Genomic DNA, 22,362 nt, shown 5'->3' on the forward strand with positions numbered 1-22,362 from the left:
TTTCTGTGGGGAAGAGGGAACCCTGATCCCTGATGGAGCAGTATGGAGAGATCTCTACAAGGAGATCCTTTCAGACATTTCCTCCCCAAAGTCCCCCTTCTTATAGGCTTTGCCATGGGACAGGATGATGTTCCTTTCTATCTTGGTCTGTGAACAGTGCTGCACAAGGTAACTCCCGTTTGTGCATGAATCTAGGAGATCAAGGTTTATTTTCTTTTAAACACTAGAGACTGGGTTCTGGTATGCTGTAGACTAGAACTCCATTATTACATGACAGATTCATTGCACATTACTGAATTTGTTAAAGTAGGAGACAGTAAATGAACACACAAAATTAAAAAATAAGTTGTGTATCACAGAGTGCACTTCATTTATTATGAAAACTCCTGATTGTAGTTGTTTTAATTACCTGACGGCACTTCATAATAAACTATTAATTTACTGTAGTATTTTTTGGTAAAATAATTAATTCTGAGTAGTAGATGACTTCACTACAAGCCTGTGTCAGATGTGTTGAGAAGTGGGAAGAAACTGCGTTATCCTGAACAAATTATAAAGGGTCAGATTATGCCTTGCAGGCACCTGCCTGTGCAGGGAGAAGAGAGCACAGTGATTCAAAAGAACACAGTGGCTGTAAGTGTGCTTGGGTCTTCCATAGGGTACAGCAACAAAGGAGAAAGGCTCCTGCATCCTCCTCCCACCACAATGAATACCTACACAAAGGCCAGGCACAATCTGGCCCAAGGGTGGATTGTCAAGGTTCTAATCTTTGGGGAGATTCATGAAAATCTGAAAAAAAACCTGTTACTAACCTCCATAACTGGTGTCCTTCGAGATGTGTTGCTCATGTCCATTCTAATGTAGGTGTATGCTTGTCCCAAGCACTGCTGCCAGAAAGTTTTTCTCTCAGTGGTATCCACCAGATCGGCTCTGGTGTTCCCTGGAGTCATGCATATAAAGAGCCCTGCCAATCTATCGCCCCATCAGTTCCTTCTTGCTGGCTAACTCCAACAGAGGGGCAGAGGCAGGGAGTTTTGGAATGGACATGAGCAACACATCTCGAAGAACAAGTTACGGAAGATTAGTAACCGTTTTTTCTTCTTTGAGTGCTTGCTCATGTCCTTTGCAATGTAGGGGAATCCCAAGCAGTTGTACAGGGTTCGTAGTTCATTGGCATGTTGACTATAATACTGCTCAGACAAAACCCACATTGTCTCTAGCCTGCTGGGTGACGGCATAATGAGATGCAAAGGTGCAGACTGACGACCACGTTGCCACTCTGCAGATGGCCTACTTAGGAACTTGAGCTACGAATGCCACCGAAGATGCTTGAGCCCTGGAAAAATGCACCGCTAGGGCAGGAGGAGCGGGGACTTTTGCCAGGTCATAACATGTATGGATACAGGAAGTGATGTACGAGGAGATACTCTGGACCGAGACTGAAAGGCCTTTCATCCTGTCTGCAATGGCGACAAAAAGCTGTGTACATTTTCTAAATGACTTAGTCCTTTCTATACAGAAGGCTAGTGCACATCTAACATCCAGTGAGTGGAGTCTGTTCCTCTTTGTTGGTATGTGGCTTTGGATAGAAGACTGGAAGGAAGATATGTTGGTTACTATGGAATTGTGAGACCACCTATGGAAGGAAGTCTGCATGTGGCCTCAATTGAACCTTGTCCTTGAAGACGACCGTATAAGATGGCTCCGACATAAGGGCTCGGATTTCTGAGACCCTTCAGGTAGAAGTAATGACCACCAGTAATGGCCACTACCTTTCAGGATAAGAAGAGCAGAAAGCATGTTGCCAGCAGTTCAAATTGAGGTCCTGTCAGCCACGCTAACACCAGGTTGAGGTCCCATAGCGGGAGAGACTGTCATACCTGGAGGTATAATCTCTCCAGGACTTTGAGGAAACGACCACAGATAGAGTTTGAGAAAACAGAACAGCCAGACTAAACAAGCCCAATTTTTTCAATCTTCCTTGAGTGGACCACGCGGAATTCCCACAAGTGGAGAGCTTCCTGGCACAGGAGAGAGAGGAGCATGCCCCAGCCTGCCTGTTTATATAAAACTTCACAGTCATGTTGTCTGTGAGGACTAACACATACTTGCCTCCAAGTGGGTTTGGAACACCTGAAGGCTAGGCAAACTGCCCTGAGCTTCCTGACACTGATGTGTAACAGGAGCTTCTCTGGAGACCAGAAGCCCTGAATTCTGAGGAGCCCTAAATGAGCTCCCCAGCCCATCACCAAAGCATCTGGGATGAGAGACATTGACGGATGGGATCTCGAGAACAGGACTCCAGCACACACTGCCGGTGAATCCAGACACCAAAGAAAGGAATCAGAGGGGTAGCCGTGTTAGTCTGAATCTGTAAAAAGCAACAGAGGGTCCTGTGGCACCTTTGAGACTAACAGAGGTACTGGGAGCATAAGCTTTCGTGGGTAAGAACCTCACTTCTTCAGATGCCACCCACGAAAGCTTATGCTCCCAGTACCTCTGTTAATCTCAAAGGTGCCACAGGACCCTCTGTTGCTTTTTACAAAGAAAGGAAGCGATCATTGATGTGGGAAGTGTGACTACGGTGTCCTAGTGATGTCAGCCTGGTGCATATACCAAAGTCAGCCAAGCCTGAAGAGGTCAGACATCTTCAGGCTTGGCTGGCATCGGTATATGCACCAGGCTGACATGTTCCACCATGTAAGTGCATGATGACATATGGCCCAGGAGGTTTAGGCTGTTCCTCACCATGGTGATGGGGTGGTTCCTGAGGCTTTCTATGCGTGCCCTATCACTTGGAACTGGTATTCCAGAAGGAAGGCTCTGGCTTGGACTGAGTCAAGGATCGCCCCGATAAATTCTATCCTTTGAACTAGGGAGAGGATAGACTTAAAATCATAGAAGATTAGGGTTTGAAGAGACCTCAGGAGGTCATCTAGTCCAACCCTCTGCTCAAAGCAGGACCACCCCCCACTAAATCATCCCAGCCAGGGTTTTGTCAATCTGGGCCTTAAAAACCTCTAAGGCTGGAGAGTCCACCACCTCCCTAGATAACCCATTCCAGTGCTTCACCACCATCCTAGTGAAATAGTTTTTCCTAATATCAACTTAGACCTCTCCCACTGTAACTTGAGACCATTGCTCCTTGTTCTGTCATCTGCCACCACTGAAAACAGCCTAGCTCCATCCCAATACTTCTGGGTATATATTAACAGGCTCAAGTCCTGGAAAGTTGACTGTATTAACTTTACATTTGTCTCTACCTAGGCCTTGATCTGACCTCTAATCAGCCAGTTGATGAGGTAAGGGTAGACCTGAACCCCTTGTTTCCTCAGTAAGGCTGTGACAATTGCCATGCACTTCATGAACACCCAAGAGGCTGCTGACAGGCCGAACAGGAGCACTGCAAACTGGTAGTGTGCATGGTTCACAATGAATCTGAGGAACCTTCTGTGTCCCTGAAAGACTGCAACATGAAAATAAGTGTCCTTCAAACTGAAGGTGGCATACCAGTCCCCTGGATCGCGGAGGAGATGATGGAGGCCAAGGAAGACCATGTGACACTTCAGTTTCTTCATGACTTTTTTGAGCTTCTGCAGGTCCAGAATTGGTCTGAAACTGCTGTTGGCCTTCAGGATTAGGCAATAATGGGAGTAGAACCCCCAGCACCATAGCTCTCATGGAACCTCCTCCACAGCTCCCAACTGCACCTCTTAAATAAGAAGTTGCTCATGAGAAGGGTCCCTGAAGAGGGACAGGGAGGAAGGGTGGGGAGAAACAACTGAACTGAAGAGTGTATCCCAGTGCTAGCATGCGTAGCGCCCACCAGTCCGAGGCAATGCAGGTCCATGCCCAATAGAAGTGGGATAAACCGTACACAAAAGCTAGGGAATCTGGATTCATGCTTCAGCCTCATAAGTTGCCCCCCAAAGCGTCACATCATAAGGCCTTCTTGGACCTTGCCGAGTGTCTGGGGAGGTCTTAGAGTGGCCCGGTGTGGATTGCACTCTACTAGAGTCTCTGTGACCTCAGGGGCGAGGATTGACCTCTGTCCATCTTCCTCTGCTTCTTTTTCGGCACCGGTGACAGAGAACGGTGTCAAGAGTCCTTGGCTGGAGCAGTCTTCTTCAGCCCTGGAGATGATGGACAATGCCGAGGCTCCCAAGAGGTAGAAACAACATCCCTTCTCGGTGCTGGAGATGGAGATCAGTGCTAAGTCCTAATAGTCACCAGGGCACTCCTGACAGAAGCTGAAGTACTCGGTGCCAAGTCCAAGTGACTCAGCTCTGAGGGAGGATGGAGAGCTGCCTCCATGAAGATAAACGTAAGTCTTGCATCTCTGTCTTTTTTGGTGCAGGGCCTGAAGTCCTTGCAGGTCTTGCAGTGCTCCCACATGTGAGCTTCCTCCAGGCACTTAAGGCAGCTGGAATGGGTGCTTCTTACCAGCATAGGCTTAAACCCTGGAGAACGAGGCATACCCCAGTGCTGGGCAGGGACTAACCCTGCAACATGAGATTCCTTACCTAACTGTTCTAACAAACAACTATAATAACTGTAACTATATACAACAAGTTGGAAACAAAGTCCACTGAGGAGTTCTTGCAAACACAAGGACAAAGTAATTCTAGCGACCATCAAAGGTGGTAAGAAGGAACTGAAGGGGGGGTGACAGGTCAGCCGGGCCCTTTATACTGGCACCATAAGCGTGTGACTCCAGGGGGCACCAGAGCTGACCTGACAGATACCATTTAGGAATAAACTTTCCGCCAGCAGTTCTCAAGGCAAGTACACACCTACATTGGAATGGACATGAGCAAGCACTCAAAGAAGACTAAAGTCTTTCCCAGACCTGAAGAAGAGCTCTATGAGGCTTGAAAGCTTGTTTCTCTCACCAACAGAAATTAGTTCAATAAAAGTGATTACCTCACCCTTGTCTCTCTGTGTATCAGAATCAGACTGGAAATGCCCATGAGTCACAAGCACTTTTTTAGGATGAGGGAGGGATTACAATTTGTTGTAAAAGCCCTTTGTTCTTCCTATTTAGTTTTAATCCACCTCTGGATACACATGAGATAAAGTATAAACAAGTGAAGTTGTCAAATATTTATATCTGACTTATTTTCATTATATAAATATGGCATTCATTGCAAAAACAGGTAACATTTATCTTAAATGTTTCTTTAAACTTAGAAACATTTATCCTTAACATTTTGCACCCTAAAGAGTATCGCATCTAGCTACCACAATGACTGAACTCCTAATATATTAATAATGTTAACATAAAGAAGCAATTGATTGACCACAGAAAGTAATACACTTACTAGCAAGCACTGTGGGTGGCACCAATGGGCCAGGATTTCTCACCTGTGTCTGGATATTCAAATTTTGGCAATATGACGTCTATCTAACCATGTGTATGCAAATATCTGATGTAGTCATACACATCAAGTATTTGCTTACGTAGATTACATATGTGCAGCTATGTATGCCTAATTTTCAAAAATTTGCCTGAAATCTATCTTCTCTGTGGTCTATTTCAGAAGCTTTCAAGAAAGGGGTAAAATTATGAATTAGGGTCCTGGATCTTTACTATACACCAGTATCACACCACCACACCAGAAGCGGCTTTCTATAATAACTAGGTAGCAAGCAGCTCAAGTAGAGAGGTCCTCTGCTTAAATTCTGTATGCATAGATCTCTGTTCAAGGTTAAGAAAACCATGTTTGTGTATTCTGGCAAGAGAAATACATTTTAAATGAAAAAGCATTTGGCATGTTTTGTTTTTAAAATATTGTACTGCTAGAAGGAAGTATCTAACAATCTGTTCATTATTTATTGTATGGGGGGGTTTATACGGATAATTATTCGAGTTTTGGAAAGATCTCTCAGTTGGATAGGCTGCTTGCTGATGCAAAGTAACAGCATATTTAAATTAAAATGTAAAGCTTGCTTTATTAAGGTCTCTTAAGAAAACATCACACTTCCTTAAAGTTTAGCTCTCAGAAAAACAGTGGGGGAAAAAATGTAGCAAAAAATACAATTCTTAGCTCAATGTTGATATTAATGCACCGTTTGTCCAACTGCCATTTGAACCACAAACAGCACTACTGTCTCTGAGGAAAAGCACTACATATCCAATTACCAGATGAAGTGGCATTTCTCATGGTGATTTATGTAGGAGGCAACTTCTTGGACTACAGAAAGAATCAATTTATACTCACAATATATGTTCTCTCTTTAAAATAAATATTGTTCTGGTATTAATTGTGCTCATGTTTGTCTTGAATACGTTAATCACTAATTTGAAATTCTAACCATGAATAGGGCCACTAAGAATATGTATTATGGAGCAAGCCCTGCCCTCAGCTTCTCACAAATGGAGGGCCACCTGGCAGTGGAATCTAGGCAGTTATTCTCTGCTAAGTAGGCAGTCCTCAGGGGGCTGTGCAGAGGGTGCATACTACCTGCAGAGTATAGAGCTCTGTAGTCCTCGCGGTCCCTGCATAATACAGTCCAGCAGAAAGGTGGGGCAGTTCGCCCACACAATTCCTCTAGCCCTTACCTATATGGGACACTACAACCCTGGAGACTCCTACAATCATTACGCTCTGTTGTTCATCCATTCTTCTCCCCTCACCCTGACATCTTCCTTACACTCAGCAAAAATTCCTGCTCCTAATTAGATATGAACATGACACAACAAAACAAAACAGTTAAGCATTACTGGACTACCTAATGTACTAACAGTACTCCCTAGGGGAATTCTACACCAAAAAATTAAAAATTCTGTGCACAATATTTTAAAATTCTGCATATTTTATTTGTCAAAATAACACAATATAATCACTCTGGTTTCAATTATTTCTGTAATTTATTTAAACTACAATACAATGGATGAAGAATAGGAGTGGGGAGCACTGGAGGAAATTCCCAAATGTCCTTGCCTAATGTTAATGTAGCTAGGTTTGACCCTGTCTTTCTAGTTATTAGTCAACAAATACATGCAGTCATATGCTCAATGTTACATCATAGGCAACTGAGGAGCAAGTGAGAGCTGCGGAATCAAACTCACAATTTATATTGGCTACTGAACATCTCCAGGAAGGTCAGTAGCAAACAGTTCATGGAGCATATTTTGATAGGGTATTTTTTCAGTCCAAAAATTTAGACCTGTTCTAATCATTAAAGCATCATAAGCTTTTATAAGGACATACTGTCCATTATACCACTCTGGCAATGTAAAGGAGCCTTAATACTTTTACACCTGTTTTATACTCCTGGAGGAATTCACAAAGACAAAGAGAACAATTTACTAAGCAGGCAGGCTGCTACATTCTGCTCTGACTGAGAGGACAGAGCCTGCCCCATGCCTACCTCCTCAGAAACACCCTGAAGCCCTGCCCCTCCATGCAGAGTGTGCTGCAATAGCGAGCGAGAGGGACAGAGTGTCTCTCTCTCTCTCTCTCTCTCACACACACACACACCTGCCCACCCCTCCTCCAGGCAATGATTTGTGTCTCTACCAGCTGCTCTGGGCGCCCAAACCAACCTGCTTGCGTTGCCAGGGAGGGGTGCATGAACACTCTTGTGCTTCCCTTTGCTTCCCCGTCAGAAGTCATTTTTCTGCAGGGAAGCAAAAGGATTCTTTGGGGGTCATGAATTCTGTGCACACGCAGTGACGCTAAATTCCCCAGGAGTATAACATGGCCCTCATCCCCATGGTATCTGAGCACATCACCATCTTGAATGCATTTATCTTCAATACCGCTGTAAAATGGGTATTATCCCCATTTTCACAGATAGAGAATTGAGGTGCAGAAAGGCTAAGTGACCTGCCCAAGTTCACATAGAAAGTCTGTGGTGGAGCATGGAATTGAACCCAGGTCTCCCCAGTCCTAGGCCAGTGTCTTTAATCCTGGACCATCCTTCCTCTCTGTACCTTAGTTCTTTCCCAGAAAACCAGAGTACCCTATACCAATGGTTCTCAACCAGGGCCTGGGGGGCCACGAGCAGGTTTCAGGGGGGCCAATGTTAGACTTGCTGGGCCCCGGGGAAGAAAGCAGAAGCCCCACCACATGAGGCTGAACTCCGGGGCCCTGACCCCATCACCAGGGGCTGAAGTCAAACTAAGCTTTGCAAGGACCCCTGTGGCATGGGGGCCCAGGCAATTACCTAGCTTGCTACCCCCTAACACGGCCCTGGCTTTTATATGCAGAAAACGAATTGTGGTGGCACAGGTGGGCCGTGGAGTTTTTATAGCCTATGGGGGGGGGGGGGTTGCCTCAGAAAGAAAAAGGTTAAGAACGCCTGCTATATACGATCTATCAAAATTTATTAAGGGTTTGAACGTGTGTGGCACTGTATAAGAAACAGATATTAAGGCAGTTCATGCCCTAGAGCACTTACAAGATGCACTAAGATCCAGAGGATGGAGAAATGTATTCCTTAATCCTATGTTCATTTTAAAAAAATGTATTCCCAGATCTATTTTTCTTTTATCTGGCTATGTGCACACATATATGCCAGAGGTGGCCAAACTGTGGCTCGCAAGCCACATGAGTCTTTTACTGTTAAAGTGTGATTTCTGGAGCCCCCCATGCCCCTCCCTCTATTCGCCACATACCAGATTTACTTATTTGAAACAATGCTAACACCATAAGACAAATCACTTAAAGTATACACAAGATTTAGTTTTAAGGGAGCTACTATTGTAGTCTCTTTCCTACTCTGGGAGTGGCCCTGGACAAGAGGCCCCAGGCAGGTGTGGGGATACTCACGAGTCCCCAGCTGGCTGCTGTGCAGTTGAAGTTCGTCCCGGTTGATGAGAGGGTCGCCTCAATGAGACTTTGAGTCTCAGAGAGGAAAACCCTGATTGTTGTTTGTGCCAATGCGCCTAACAGCAGTTCAGAGTACACGGCCTGAAGGCAGCTGGTGCCTGTCATGGTGGAAACCCTAGGTGAGGGGAGCTGTCAAAGCAAAGAAGGATGCCTTCCAAGAAATGCTCACAAACCGGACTCCTGATATGGCGGAGAGGTACCCGCTGGCTAAGAGGGCTGTGGCTGTCATGGTCATTGAAGCAAAACCCCAAGCTTGGGAGAAGTTTGGAAAGACCATAGAGAATGAGTACTGGATGACCTCAAAGGTGTTCTGGCAAACCATTCATTGCCTTAGGAGGGGTTGGTGGGACGTTGCCCAAGCTGTTCTCAGCATGGGTGGTGAAATGCTGACCTTGACTGAGGAGATTGTTGAGAGGTGGAAGGAGCACTCTGAGGAACTTCTCAACCCAGTGGCCATGCCCTCCCTTCAAGAGGCAGTGCTGGAAACCTCCAGTGAGATCAGACCTATTTCTGTTGTTGAGGTCACTACAGTGTTAAAGTGCCTCCGTAGTGGTAAGGTAGCAGGGATGGATGAGATTCATCTGGAGATGTTGAAATCATGGGACAACGTTGGGGTGTTGTGGTTAATATGCCTCTTCACTGACACGTGGAAGGCTGGCGCAGTACCTCTGGAATAGCAAACCAGGGTAGTGGTCCCAATCTTTAAGAAAGGAGACCAGAAGGTGTGCTCCAACTATAGAGGGATCACATTCCTCAGACTCCCAGGCAAAACCTATGCCAGGGTGATAAAGAGGAGGTTACTCCTGAACCTCAGATTCAGGAGGAACAATGCAGATTCTGTCCCGGCCATGGAACAACAGACTAGCTCTTTACTCTCTCACAGATATTCAAGGCATCGTGGGACTTTGCTAATCCAGTCTACCTTTGTTTTGGAGAAGGCATATGACCACATTTCCTGAGGTGTGGAAAGTGCCATGGGAGTATGAGATACCAGTATTGCTTTTTCATGCTATCCAGTCCCTCTATTCTCAGAGTGATAGTTGTGTTTGTATTCTTGGCATTAAGTCAAGTTAGTTCAAAGTGAGTGTTGGAGTCCACCAAGGGTGCGTCTTGTCCCCACTTCTATTCATGATTTTCACGGACAGAATATCGAGCTGAATGTTTCACTGCTGAGTGTGAAGTGGTTGGGATGAGAATCAGCACCTCCAAATTGGAGGTCCTGGTCCTCTCCCGGAAGAAAGTGGACTGTTCTCTCCAGGTGAAGGGGGAGCAACTGCCCTCAGTGGAAGAGTTCAGGTATCTAGGGGTCTTGTTCACGAGTGATGGTAAGCAGGAGCGTGACATTGACTGGCGAATTGGTGCGGTGACAGCAGTGATGTGGGCACTGTACTGATCCATTGTATTGAAGAGGGAGCTGAGTACTCAGACAAAGTTCTCAGTTTACAGGTCAATCTACATCCCCATCCTCACCTATGGTCATGAACTTTGGATAATGACCAAAAGGATGAGATCACGGGTACAAGTGGCAGATATGAGGTTTCTCTGCAGGGTGGCTGGGCTTACTCTCCAAGACAGGGTGAGGGGCTTAGCTATTTAGGAGAGCCTAAGACTAGAGCCACTACTCCTCCAGATCGAGAGGAGCCAGCTAAGGTGGTTTGGGCACCTGATAAGGATGCCCCCTGGGAGGCTTCCCTTGGAACTCCACTGGGCATGTCCTACAGACAGGAGGCCCTAAGGGCATGCTGGAAGGATTGTCTCTCCTGGCTGGCCTTGGAATGCTGGGGAATCCCTCAGGAGGAGCTGGAACCTGTTGTGGAGGAAAGGGAGTTCAGGTCCTCCCTATTCTCCATGCTGCCACCGCGACCCTCACCAGAAAAAGCTGAATAAAGGAAACGAAGATGAAGAAGGGAGCTACATTCCATAGCATCTGCAATATAAGTATTAAATAATATTCATCGTCATCATCCTGAAAAGCCCTACTTATTCAGTCTCACCAAGCCACACTGCCATCCTCTTGGAAATAGAAAAAAAAAAAGAATAAATTAAGTATGAACTTATAATCAAAATTAATTTCGACAATGATCTTTAAAGGGCAACTTTATAATCTTATTTCTTAATGTATACTGTTGTTACGTAACTGTGTTTATCAAAATGCACACAGCACATGTTTCAGGTACAAATATTAGGTAGCTCCTACCCCAAGACAGAAGAGACCTTAAATTACAATCTATTCTTGCATTCCTTCTCCTAGAGATAGGAACCATGCCTTACCTAGTTTATACATTGATTAGCACATTGTGGGCACTACCGTAAACAAATAATAAAAGATGGTTATAAATTCCTATAGTCTGTGTAAAGAAGGCCTTCATAACTATCTTCTAGGAATTAAAACCAAATCGCAAAAGAAAAAACTGCAAAATGCTTTATTGAAACTGACAGAACTATTCCACCTGTTGGAGACAGGAAATGAACTAGATTATTCAATTAGAATTATTCATATAATAAGAGTGATGGGATCAGCAAAAGTGGATTTTTCAGTCTTTTGGTATATATTTACAGGAGATTTTAATTTAGAGAAAACTATTTCCCCATTGTTTGGGACAGAGGTCTTCTTTAGCGAATAGTGCCTAAGCCATACTTACCCAGTTTATCTGGCACTAATTCCCATTGCAGTCCATACTTATAATGCCATAGATTCACAGATTCCAAGGCCAGAAAGGACTACAGTATTGTGATCTCATGACTTTATACAGCTATAAGGGAGGTGGGAGTGGCACTCTTGCAGGAGAGAAAGAATAAATATCTAGATTGTGGACTGACCAGTTCTCAGGGAGGAACCCTAGGAACAGTCAAACTTGGAGAGGTATAAATGAACTTTATGATATTTTGTTGCACATTTGTTTGTTAACAAAGCCAAACACCAGGAAGGGAATGAATTTGGACTGTAAATAGCATGTGGACTATGTATGTAGAGCAGGTTGGGAAAGATTCCATTTCAAAGTTTAATACAATTTACTTTCTTTGCTTGTTAAAGAAGATTCTGTAAGCAAGGATTTTGGAGGGCACACCTTGATAACCAGAAAGGCAAATATTGCTAGAGTATTACAGAAGCTTCCAATTACCAAACTGGTAATTTGAATTTTCACTGATGACAGGGTCTAGACTAGAGCTAGTATAACAAAATAGAATATGGTCAGTGCCAACCTTTTGTTTGCATTACAAAAGAAGAAGATGGTAGAAATGAATGGAAATAATAAAGGTAGCTGTTGATTAGGGAGGAAAAGAGTGACTAAAGTAGCTGATGGTTTCATTTAAATACAGATAGTAACAGGATGCAAACAAATATGACGGTATCCATACCACAGTCTATCGTTTCACTCACTGCTATTTCTAGGGGCTGTCTTTCCATGTTCTAGAGTAGTCCTGATGCCCACAAGATTTCTCCCTTTTAAGACGTCCTTCGTCAAAGAGGTGGTATTCTGAAGAACAGATGTTGCTTTCTGATGTACACCGCTACCTCGATATAACGCAACCCGATATAACAAGAATTTGGATATAACGCAGTAAAGCAGTGCTCCGGGGGGGCGGGGCTGCGCACTCCGGTGGATCAAAGCAAGTTCAGTATAACGTGGTTTCACCTATAACGCGGTAAGATTTTTTGGCTCCCGCGGACAGCGATATATCGAGGTAGAGGTGTATGTCTTTATTTAACGCTACCAGCAGCATGAATGAAGTTATACACCAGATGGATGAGGCAACGCAGGCCACTTACATGTATGAAAAAAGTGCTACTATTAGACTATAGCGTTGGCTTATGGTCATGGCCTTTCCAGCATAAGCCAAACATGGTGGTCCCAGGCGGTAACAGCCTCAGATCTACAACACAACCAGATGAAATGGCACTCATCACCTTTATGTAGTCACAAATACTTAACCACAAGTTTAAATACTTTACAAGAAGAAATCATTGCTATTCTTCAACCTGAAATGCCTTTTTCCTCCCTTCTCATCCTTCCCAAACTGAAACTTAGTACAATTCTTTGGAGTAGCTAGAGTGTGGTTAAATGGAGGAAGCGATGCTTGTTTGCATGGAATCTGCTATTTCCTCCCTGCCAAAACACTTGTTTAAAAAAGTCATGTAATATTTCTATTAAACTGTAAATGCAGTCGACAAGGAAATGGCCTACCGGCAGTGTATTACCTTTGTGGCAATGCCAACCGGCCTACAGCAAAATAGCGCATATAACATGCATTCCCAAGTAACAAAATTGTACTTTACATAAATACCACAGAACTCAAGCAAGATCCAGAAAAAGCAATGAAAATTTGCCCAAGCTTTCATGCTTGCCTATATCAATTGTATGTCATAACTAAAACAAAATAGAAAAGCATCTACATATGTCCAAGGATCCTGTGAAGTTAGATCATATAACTCTGGGAAAACTATTGCAACTTAAATCTGTGTATTTCTTGTTAACCACTGTAACAGCTCACTAATAAAAATTAAGAAAACCTGTGGGTATCAAATATACAAAAGAGTACTAACAGCATACAAGTCCTTAAAGACCATAACACAATTTATTAACAAGAACATGTGTTCTGTGTAATCCAGAATTGTTATGTTAAATTACTTTGGCCTTTGATATCATTCATTTGATTACAAGAATTAAAAAGACTCACAAGCTTTCAAATTCAAACAGTGACCTTTGGTTTATAAGCAGCTATTGTCATACTGATAAAATCCTCTCTGATAATTTAGTCCTTACCTTTCATTACCTAGTGCAACTACATGCAATTATGTTAAAGTGATCCCAGATGTAATGAAGATGATTTCATTAATGTTTCCGAGTACAACTAAAAAACCCCAATACAATCAACTATAATTAATCTGTAATCAATACAGTTCTTCAGAACAGTTTAAAATGTTAAATCTTCATTAATTAAGCCACTCATTAAAAAAGAGCGAGCTTGAATGATATGTCTTGTTCGTCTCAATTTGAATTATTTCTAGTCATTCTTTAATTTCAAAATAGCCAAGAACAATGGCTTTGCCAAAAGTTTTATTAGGTGTTTCTTTAAATGCTACAATGTTTCAAGACCACAAAACAGTAGTTTTGCTTTAACTACTCACTAACAAAACTTTTTGCAACCTTAGAGATCATTCCTGCTTTTTTTAAAAACCATAAATCTACTAAATACTTTTGAATGTATTCAAGTTAAAGTCACTGTGTGAAAACAGCACCTTTTTACTCAACCACTGTGGTTCCCTGTATTTATATTAAAATGCTGACTCATGAGATACTGACAAAAAAAGATTAAACAATATGATAAGCAAGTATGTGTGTCATGCTTAAATATTCCCAAACATACTGGGAAACATACTGCCTTTAACAGCATATAATGTCTTGTTAATCCAGAATGGGTTCTAATTATAAATGGCACATGAAAATAACTGTTTTTATTATAATCATACTTATTAGAAAGGCATAACTATTATTTATAGTGCATTTCAATAAACAAAAGTATATCCAACTGGTAACAGTAAAGTCCCTGGATAACACCAGTCCATGAACTTCTCAAAAAGCAATATTTTTCAATTATCATCACTCTTAGATCATACATTCTATTTATTTTTAATCTAAGCTAATGCAGAAATACACTGCTAACTTACTTTATGTTTAGTAACACATAAAAACTGGTTTGGAATTATGAACACTGGCAATAACAACCAATGGGTCAAATCCTGAATTCCGTTCTTGGCTATTATTAATCAAAACACCCTTTGAAGGAAGGAAGGATGGTCACGTGGTTAGAACAGTGGACTGAACTCAGGAGATCTGGGTTCAACTTCAAACAGGCTTCTTTTGTTACCTTGGGGAAGTCACTTAATCTCTCTGTGCCTTAGTTATCTATCTGTAAAATGGAGATAACAGTACTTTCTTATAGGGGGATTGTGAAAATCAATTCAATGTTTGCAAGGTACGAACTATAGTAACAGTACCTTTTAAGTATTGGGGAGATAGAAGTCAAGCAGTGAGTGAGACCTGATTAAGGATTCCAGGATTTTGCCCACATTTCTCTATGCCATAACTCTACAGCTAGCTGTGAAAACAACATACCATGGTCAATAACTCATTTTAAAAAAATTCACATTTTACTTACTCTCATTGGATGTATATCAGCATATGGAGGTTTTCCTTCGGCCATTTCTATTGAAGTGATACCAAGGGACCAAATATCTGCCACACAGTTATAACCAATCTCTTGTATTACCTCAGGAGCCATCCAAAATGGAGTACCTATAACAGTATTTCGTTTTGCCATTGTATCCTGTAATTACATCATTTGTGCAATTAAAATTTGGACATTTGTCTGCATAGATTCCTATTACATTTGTTTCATATTTAAGGTTAGAACTGAGATTCCATTGTAAGCACTACATCGCCCCCCCCCCCCCAACCCCTTCTAAATCTACAAATAAACAAATACCCTCAAAACTGGTAGATGTCTGTGACTGAGGAAGAGTTTTCCTTTCAAACCTGAAGTAAATAAAACAAGGGATTTCTTGATTTTTTGCTCTTAAAATAAAGAACTTCCCTGGAGTCCAATCAGTCTAAGGTTTTTTACCACTTTATTTTATTCCTCTTCTTCTTTCCAATTTTTTGCCACAAAGTTTACTGGACTCATGTCATCAACAGGACAAAGTCTAGTTGATTTAAACTCATTTTTAAACTATATCAGCATTTTTAAATAGTGATACCGGAATGGGGCTTCAGGAGCTGCCAAGCTAATGATAGCTCACCAGCAGCTTCAGAGACAGGCCTGGTTGCATAAGAAAAATCAAGTGTAAGGGTTGTTTGCTCTCCAAGTCTCCAACACAGAGCCCAGGAAGAAGGAAAGAGGGTGTATCTAGCAAGACCAATGGATTTTAGGTGGGAAGGGACAAAACTATGGGCTACCCCACGCACCTCTGTTGATCACCTTACAGGCAGAATTAAGATAGTGTGGGTACCTTAATTGAATTTCCAAACTCTCAGATGTTTGAATTTCCTGAAAATCTAATCTTAACCCTACATTTCTAGGATTTTTATTTATGTGCATATTTACTTCTATAAAATAAGGATTGTTATTAGCTAGGATTGCTAACTACAATGTTCTTATAAAGGTTTTTACTCTTAAGTTATTGATATGTACTCCCAACTGCTTCATTTCTAAGATTTTTTTAGAGGGATCACTTCATGTATTTAGTTGAGTTCATAATGTTCAACAGACGCTGTTACAATGATAATGTAAAGTTATTCCTGTTATGTCACACACAAAAAATGCAAACATTTATGATCCTACTGCCATAACAAAGGATCAAGCTCTTTTGAAATGTAGCAGTGCCCATAAATCCATATGACTAATAAGTTAGCCAGCCACTTTTCCAGGTTTTGGAACACTTGCACCTTAATGGTGCCAGAAAAGGGCCAAATTGGATTAAATAGAAAGTGGTATTTTTCCAAACTCTGCCCACATAAATCACCAGGATGAGATTGTGCTCACTGTAAGTGTGGAGATATTCAAAATATGATCACATGCTCTCTGAGCTCCCCTGGGCTCAATAAGCTTGGCTTCCCTTTCGTGGGTCTTCAATATGCACATGAGCTCTGCTAGTCTACCTAGGGAACTGGCTCAAAACCTGTTCAGACTACTATACCCCTTTCAGGACTCTGATTTGTCTTGTGTACCCCCCAAGTTTCACCTCACTTAAAAACTACTTGATTACAAAAATCAGACAAAAAAATCCAAAATGTCACAGCACACTATTACTGAAAAATTGCTTACTTTTTCATTTTGTTTGTATGAAATTTTAGTTTGTACTGATTTTGCTAGTGCTTTTTATGTAGCTTGTTGTAAAACTAGGCAAACATCTAGATGAGTTGATGTACTCCCTGGAAGACTTCTGTGTACCCCCAGGGGTACACATATCACCCTGGTTAAGAACCACTGACCTAGGGCATCAGTCAAGGGGGTGAAAACAGTGGTAACTTTCCCAAAGGCCACCTACTTGTGGCACCAAAATGAGAAGTCTCTCACAATAAGCTGTGCAGTACTGTGGTCCTCCCTCTTCTTTTTTACAGGAGCAATGAAATCATTAACAATGTTGACATTTAAATTATTGTTAATACCTCACTTTGAGAGCTGTTGTTCCAGGCTCTTTCCACATTCATATTGACATCTCTGCATCACTTACATGCAATTAATATATCTGAGATTTTCTTTGCAACCACAACAGCTAGGGACTCACTTTTTAAACTAAGTTGAACTTCTAAAGAACAAGACAGTAACTTCAGAGAGTTATGGTACGGCATATGGGCACATACAAGCTGTTCCCAAGCCCTGGTACCAGACTGACAATACTGAAGTATTCCATGTATTTTCAAGACAACTACACAGAAGCAGTACAGTCTTCCAAAGGTCTTGACTAGGCTATATAATTCAACCTGCTAAAATCAAATTAAAGGAATTAAAGTTGATGGTATTATGGGGTTTTTAATCAAGTCAAGTAAGCTCAATAAAGTTAGAGAGCAACAAAATAATCACCATGGGAAGAAAAGTGCTCTCTTTCCCACCATCGCCATGGAAAATGATGAAAGGAAATCATCCCCCATGCACTTTTTTTTTTTTTTTAATGAATGGTTACGAGCATTATAACAATCTAAAAAAGGTTCTGACCTTTTCATATACTTACTGTTAATTGGCCAGCCACTCCAAAATCAGCTAATTTTGCATGTCCTTCTGTGTTAAGGAGGATGTTTCCAGCCTTTATATCTCTGTGTATTTTTCTCATGAAGTGCAAATATTCAAGTCCTTTAAGTGTGGATTTAAGAATGGTTGCTATTTCATCTTCTGTTAGCTACAAGAAAACAAACATCTAACTACTTTTCTTCCTGGGTGTGTATGTATATGTGTGTATGTATATATATATACACACACACACATACATATACATACACACATACAACAGTTATACATTTAAATAAACAATGTTACAGCATAAAAGAATAAAACACAGGTTCTGTAAACTGTTTTATAATTATTATTATTATTTATATAACACACATGAAGCATGCTAGATGCTTTACAGACATGAGGTAACACCAGGTCTAAGAGTTTACAATTTAAGGCTCTGATCCTGCAATTTGATCCACATAGCTGGATAGGAAGTAACCCTACTTCAAACATGAGCAGGAGTTCACCCATACAGATCACATTGCAAAACTGGGCCCTAAACATCACATAAGCAAAATAGGGGTTGAAATGTTGCCACAAGATTAGCTTAAAACTTTTTTGAATTTTTTTTGTTTTCTTTATTTTATACATATGAGAAAGAGAATTCTCTCTCCACTATATGGAGATATACCTATCTCATAGAACTGGAAGGAACCCTGAAAAGTCATTGAGTCCAGCCCCCTGCCTTCACTAGCAGGACCAAGTACTGATTTTTGCCCCAGATCCCTAAGTGGCCCCCTCAAGGACTGAATTCACAACCCTGGGTTTAGCAGGCCAACAGCTCAAACCACTGAGCTATCCCCCCCCAAATCTAATAATTAGATTATTAACTCTTAGAGACAGGTGTTGCCACAAAGAAAATGTCAGCAGTAGAGTTAATGCGGACTCTTACCAAGATTTTAGCACAAACAATCCCCCATGGTCCGCATGCTAAAAAAAAAAAAAACCATTGTCCACATGCTAAAACCTTTAACCCAGATTTGGAGGTGCTTTGAGCCTGAGCTAGCAGACCAGCTGGGGGTATGAGTTAGAATCTGGTCTCCGCTTAAACTCGGGCTGGAAAACACCCATTTTGCAGCGTGGATGTAGGCTAAATCACTCAAGAGCTGATAGTCCTCTAATGCTTTCCCACACTTCCCCCTGAAGAACAGACAAGTACTCCCACAATTGCCTGGGAAAGGATCAGAGCATCTCAGCACACAGAACCATGGGATATGACCCCAAACACAAATAAGCAAGTAAAGAAATAGTGAGGACACCATAATGTAGATATGACTTTGCATTGGGGACACTCACACCTGGACTAGACTACCCCAGGTGCTCAGACCTGGGTACTTATTACCCAGATTAACTATTCAGTGAATCACAAAAATCACAGAAATGTAGGCTGGAAGGGACTTCAAGAAATCATCAAATCCAGCCCCCTGCACTGAGGCAGGACTGAGTAAACCTAGATCATCCCTGATGGGTTTTTGTCCAACCTGCTCTTAAAAACCTCCAATGACAGGAACTCCACAGCACTCCTTGGAAGTCTATTCCAGTCTTAACTGTCCTTATAGTTAGAAAGATTTTCCTGATCTCCAACCTAAATCTCCCATTATTTCTTGTCCTACCTCCAGTGGACGTGGAGAACAATTGACTACAGTCCTCTTCATAACAGCTCTTAACATATTTGAAGACTGCTATCAGGTCCTGCCATCTTGTTCGCAAAATACTGAACATGCCCAGTTTTTTTTGGTTTTTTGTTTGTTTGTGTTTTTTTTAAGCCTTTCCTCATAAGTCAAATTTTCTAAATCTTTTATCATATTGTTGCTCTCCTCTGTACTCTCTCACCAACTTGTCCACATCTTTCCTATTGAACACCATACTCCAGCTGAGACCCCCCCAAGGGTCAGTAGAGCGCGACAATTACGTCTTCTGTTGTACATACAACAGTCCTATTAATACACTCCAGAATATTAGTCTTTTTTGCAAATGCATTACATTGTTGACTCACTTTCAATTTGTGAGCCACTATAACCCAGATTCTTTTCAGCGGTACGACCTAGCCAGTTATTCTCCATTTTGTAGTTGTGCAGTTTTTCCTTCCTAAGCGGAAGACACTTCTTAACTCTGCATTTGTACGGCACATAACAGAATGTTACTCTGATCCGCATGAGAGCCTCTAAGTGCTACTTCAATATAAGTAATAAATTAACAATAATAAATTAAATGTTAGTTGAGGGTGCTAAGCACTTCGCAGGAGTGGCCCAGGATGAACTCTTCAACTCTAGGTACAGAGTAGAGGCCAAAAAAATCCTTTTCAACTCTGGGGTGTATTAATAGGAATGTTGTATGTACGACACAAGAGGTAATTGTCCCAGTATACTTGACATTGGGGAGGCCTCAGCTGGAGTACTGTGTTGAGTAGGAAAGATGTGGACAAGTTGGAGAGAGAATCCGGAGGAGAGCAACAAAAATAATAAATGGTTTAGAAAATGTGACCTGTGAGGAAAGGTTTAAGAAGTGGAAATTAAATTCTACTAAGGAAAATAGAAAGGAGCAAAAACTCTGGCAAGTGAAGTGTAAAAATATAATTAGGGAGGCCAAAAAAGAATTCGAAGATCAGCTAACCAAAGGCTCAAAACGAAGAGCAAAAAAAAAATAATAATAAGTACATCAGAAGCAGGAAGTGTGCTAAACAACCAGTGAGGCCACTGGATGATCAAGGCGCTAAAGGAGCACTCTCCAAGGAAGATAAGGCCATTGCAGAGAAACTAAATTAATTCTTTGCATCGGTCTTCATGGCTGAGGATGTGAGGGAGATTCCCAAACTTGGGCCACTCTTTTTAGGTGACAAATCTGAGGAAGTGTCCCAGATTGAGGCATCATCAGAGGAGGTTTTGGAACAAACTGATAAACTAAACAGTAATAAGTCACCAGGACCAGATGGTATTCACCAAAGAGTTCTGAAGGAACTCAAATGAAAAACTGCAGAACTACTAACTGGTGTGTAACCTATCATTTAAATCAGCTTCTGTACCAGATGACTGGAGAATAGCTAATGTGATGCCAATTTTTTAAAAAGGCTCCAGAAGCGATCCAGCAATTACAGGCTGGTAAGCCTAGCTTCAGTTCCAGGCAAATAGGTTAAAACTGTAGTAAAGAACAAAATTATCAGACACCTAGATGAACACAATGTGTTGAGGAATAGTCAACATGTTTTTGGTCAAAGGCTACAGGAGGGAGGGATAGCTCAGTGGTTTGAGCATTGACCTGCTAAACCCAGGGTTGTGAGTTCAGTCCTTGAGGGGGTCACTTAGGGATCTGGGGCAAAATCAGTACTTGGTCCTGCTGGTGAAGGCAGGGGGCTGGACTCAATCACCTTTCAGGGTCCCTTCCAGTTCTAGGAGATAGGATATCTCCATTAATTTAATTTAAAAATTTTGGGGGGGGGGTAAAAGAAAATCATGCCTCACCAATCTACTAGACTTCTTTGAGGGGAGTCAACAAACATGTGGGCAAGGGTGATCTGGTGGATAGAGTGCACTTGGACTTTCAGAAAGTCTTTGACCAGGTCCCTCACCAAAGGCTTTTAAGCAAAGTAAGCTGTCCTGGGATAAGAAGGAAGGTCCTCACATGGATCAGTAACTGGTTAAAAAATAGGAAACAAAGGGTAGTAATAAATGGTCAGCTTTCACAGTGGAAAAAGGTAAATAGTGGTGTCCCCAGGGGTCTGTACCAGGACCAGTCCTATTCAACATATTCATAAATGATCTGGAAAAAGGGGTGAACAGTGAGGTGGCAACATTTGCAAATGATACAGAACTACTTAAGATAGTTAAGTCAAAAGCAGACTGTGAAGAGTTACAAAGAGATCTCACAAAACTGGGTGACAGGGCAACAAAATGGCCAATAAAATTCAATGTTGATAAATGCAAAGTAATGCACATTGGAAAACATAATCCCAACTCTACATATAAAATGATGAGGTCTAAATTAGCTGTTACCACTCAAGAAATAGAGCTTGGAGTCATTGTGGATAGTTCTCTGAAAACATCCACTCAATGTGCAATGGCAGTCAAAAAAGCTAACACAATGTTGGGAATCATTAGGAAAGGGATAGGTAAGAAAACAGAAAATATCATATTGCCTCTCTATAAATCCATAGTAAGCCCCCACCTTGAATACCACATGCAGATCTGGTCGTCCAATCTCAAAAAAGACATGGAATTGGAAAGGATACAGAAAAAGACAACAAAAATGATTGGGGTATGGAACAGCTACCATATGAGGAAAGATTAATAAGACTGGGACTTTTCAGCTTGGAAAAGAAACGACTGGGGGGGGGATATGACAGAGTCTATACAATCATAACTAGTGTGGAGAAAGTAAATAAGGAAGTCTTATTTACTCCATCTCATAACACAAGAACTAAGGGATCACCAAATGAAATGAATAGGCAGCTGGTTTAAAACAAACAAAAGGAAGTATTTCTTCACACAATGCACAGTCAGCCTATGGAACTCTTTGCCAGAGGTCATTATGAAGGCCAAGACTATAACAGGCTTCAAAAAAGAACTAGATAAATTCATGGAGGATAGGTCCATCAACGACCATGAGCCAGGATAGACAGGGATACAAAACCATGCTCTAAAGTGTCCCTTGCCTCTGTTTTCCAGAAGCTGGGAATAGGCGACATGGGATGGATCACTTGATGATTATCTGTTCTGTACATTCTCTCTGAAGCACCTGGCATTCACCACTGTCG

General features: G+C 41.7%; 1 protein-coding gene across 3 annotated transcripts in view; it reads right to left on the bottom strand.

Moving 5' to 3' along the window:
* Positions 1-22,362, bottom strand: part of STK3 (serine/threonine kinase 3) — a 280,022-nt gene that overhangs the window by 207,767 nt on the left and 49,893 nt on the right. For all 3 annotated transcript variants that reach the window (XM_034763361.1, XM_034763360.1, XM_034763362.1), the window contains exons 5-6: positions 17,572-17,736; positions 15,000-15,167 (exon numbers count right to left, since the gene is read on the bottom strand). In XM_034763361.1, the coding sequence (XP_034619252.1) occupies positions 15,000-15,167; positions 17,572-17,736 (333 nt within the window). The remainder of the gene's footprint in view (positions 1-14,999; positions 15,168-17,571; positions 17,737-22,362) is intronic.

The sequence above is a fragment of the Trachemys scripta genome, chromosome 2 (assembly GCF_013100865.1).
Source record: "Trachemys scripta elegans isolate TJP31775 chromosome 2, CAS_Tse_1.0, whole genome shotgun sequence".
In the NCBI taxonomy this organism is placed as follows: Eukaryota; Metazoa; Chordata; order Testudines; family Emydidae; genus Trachemys; species Trachemys scripta.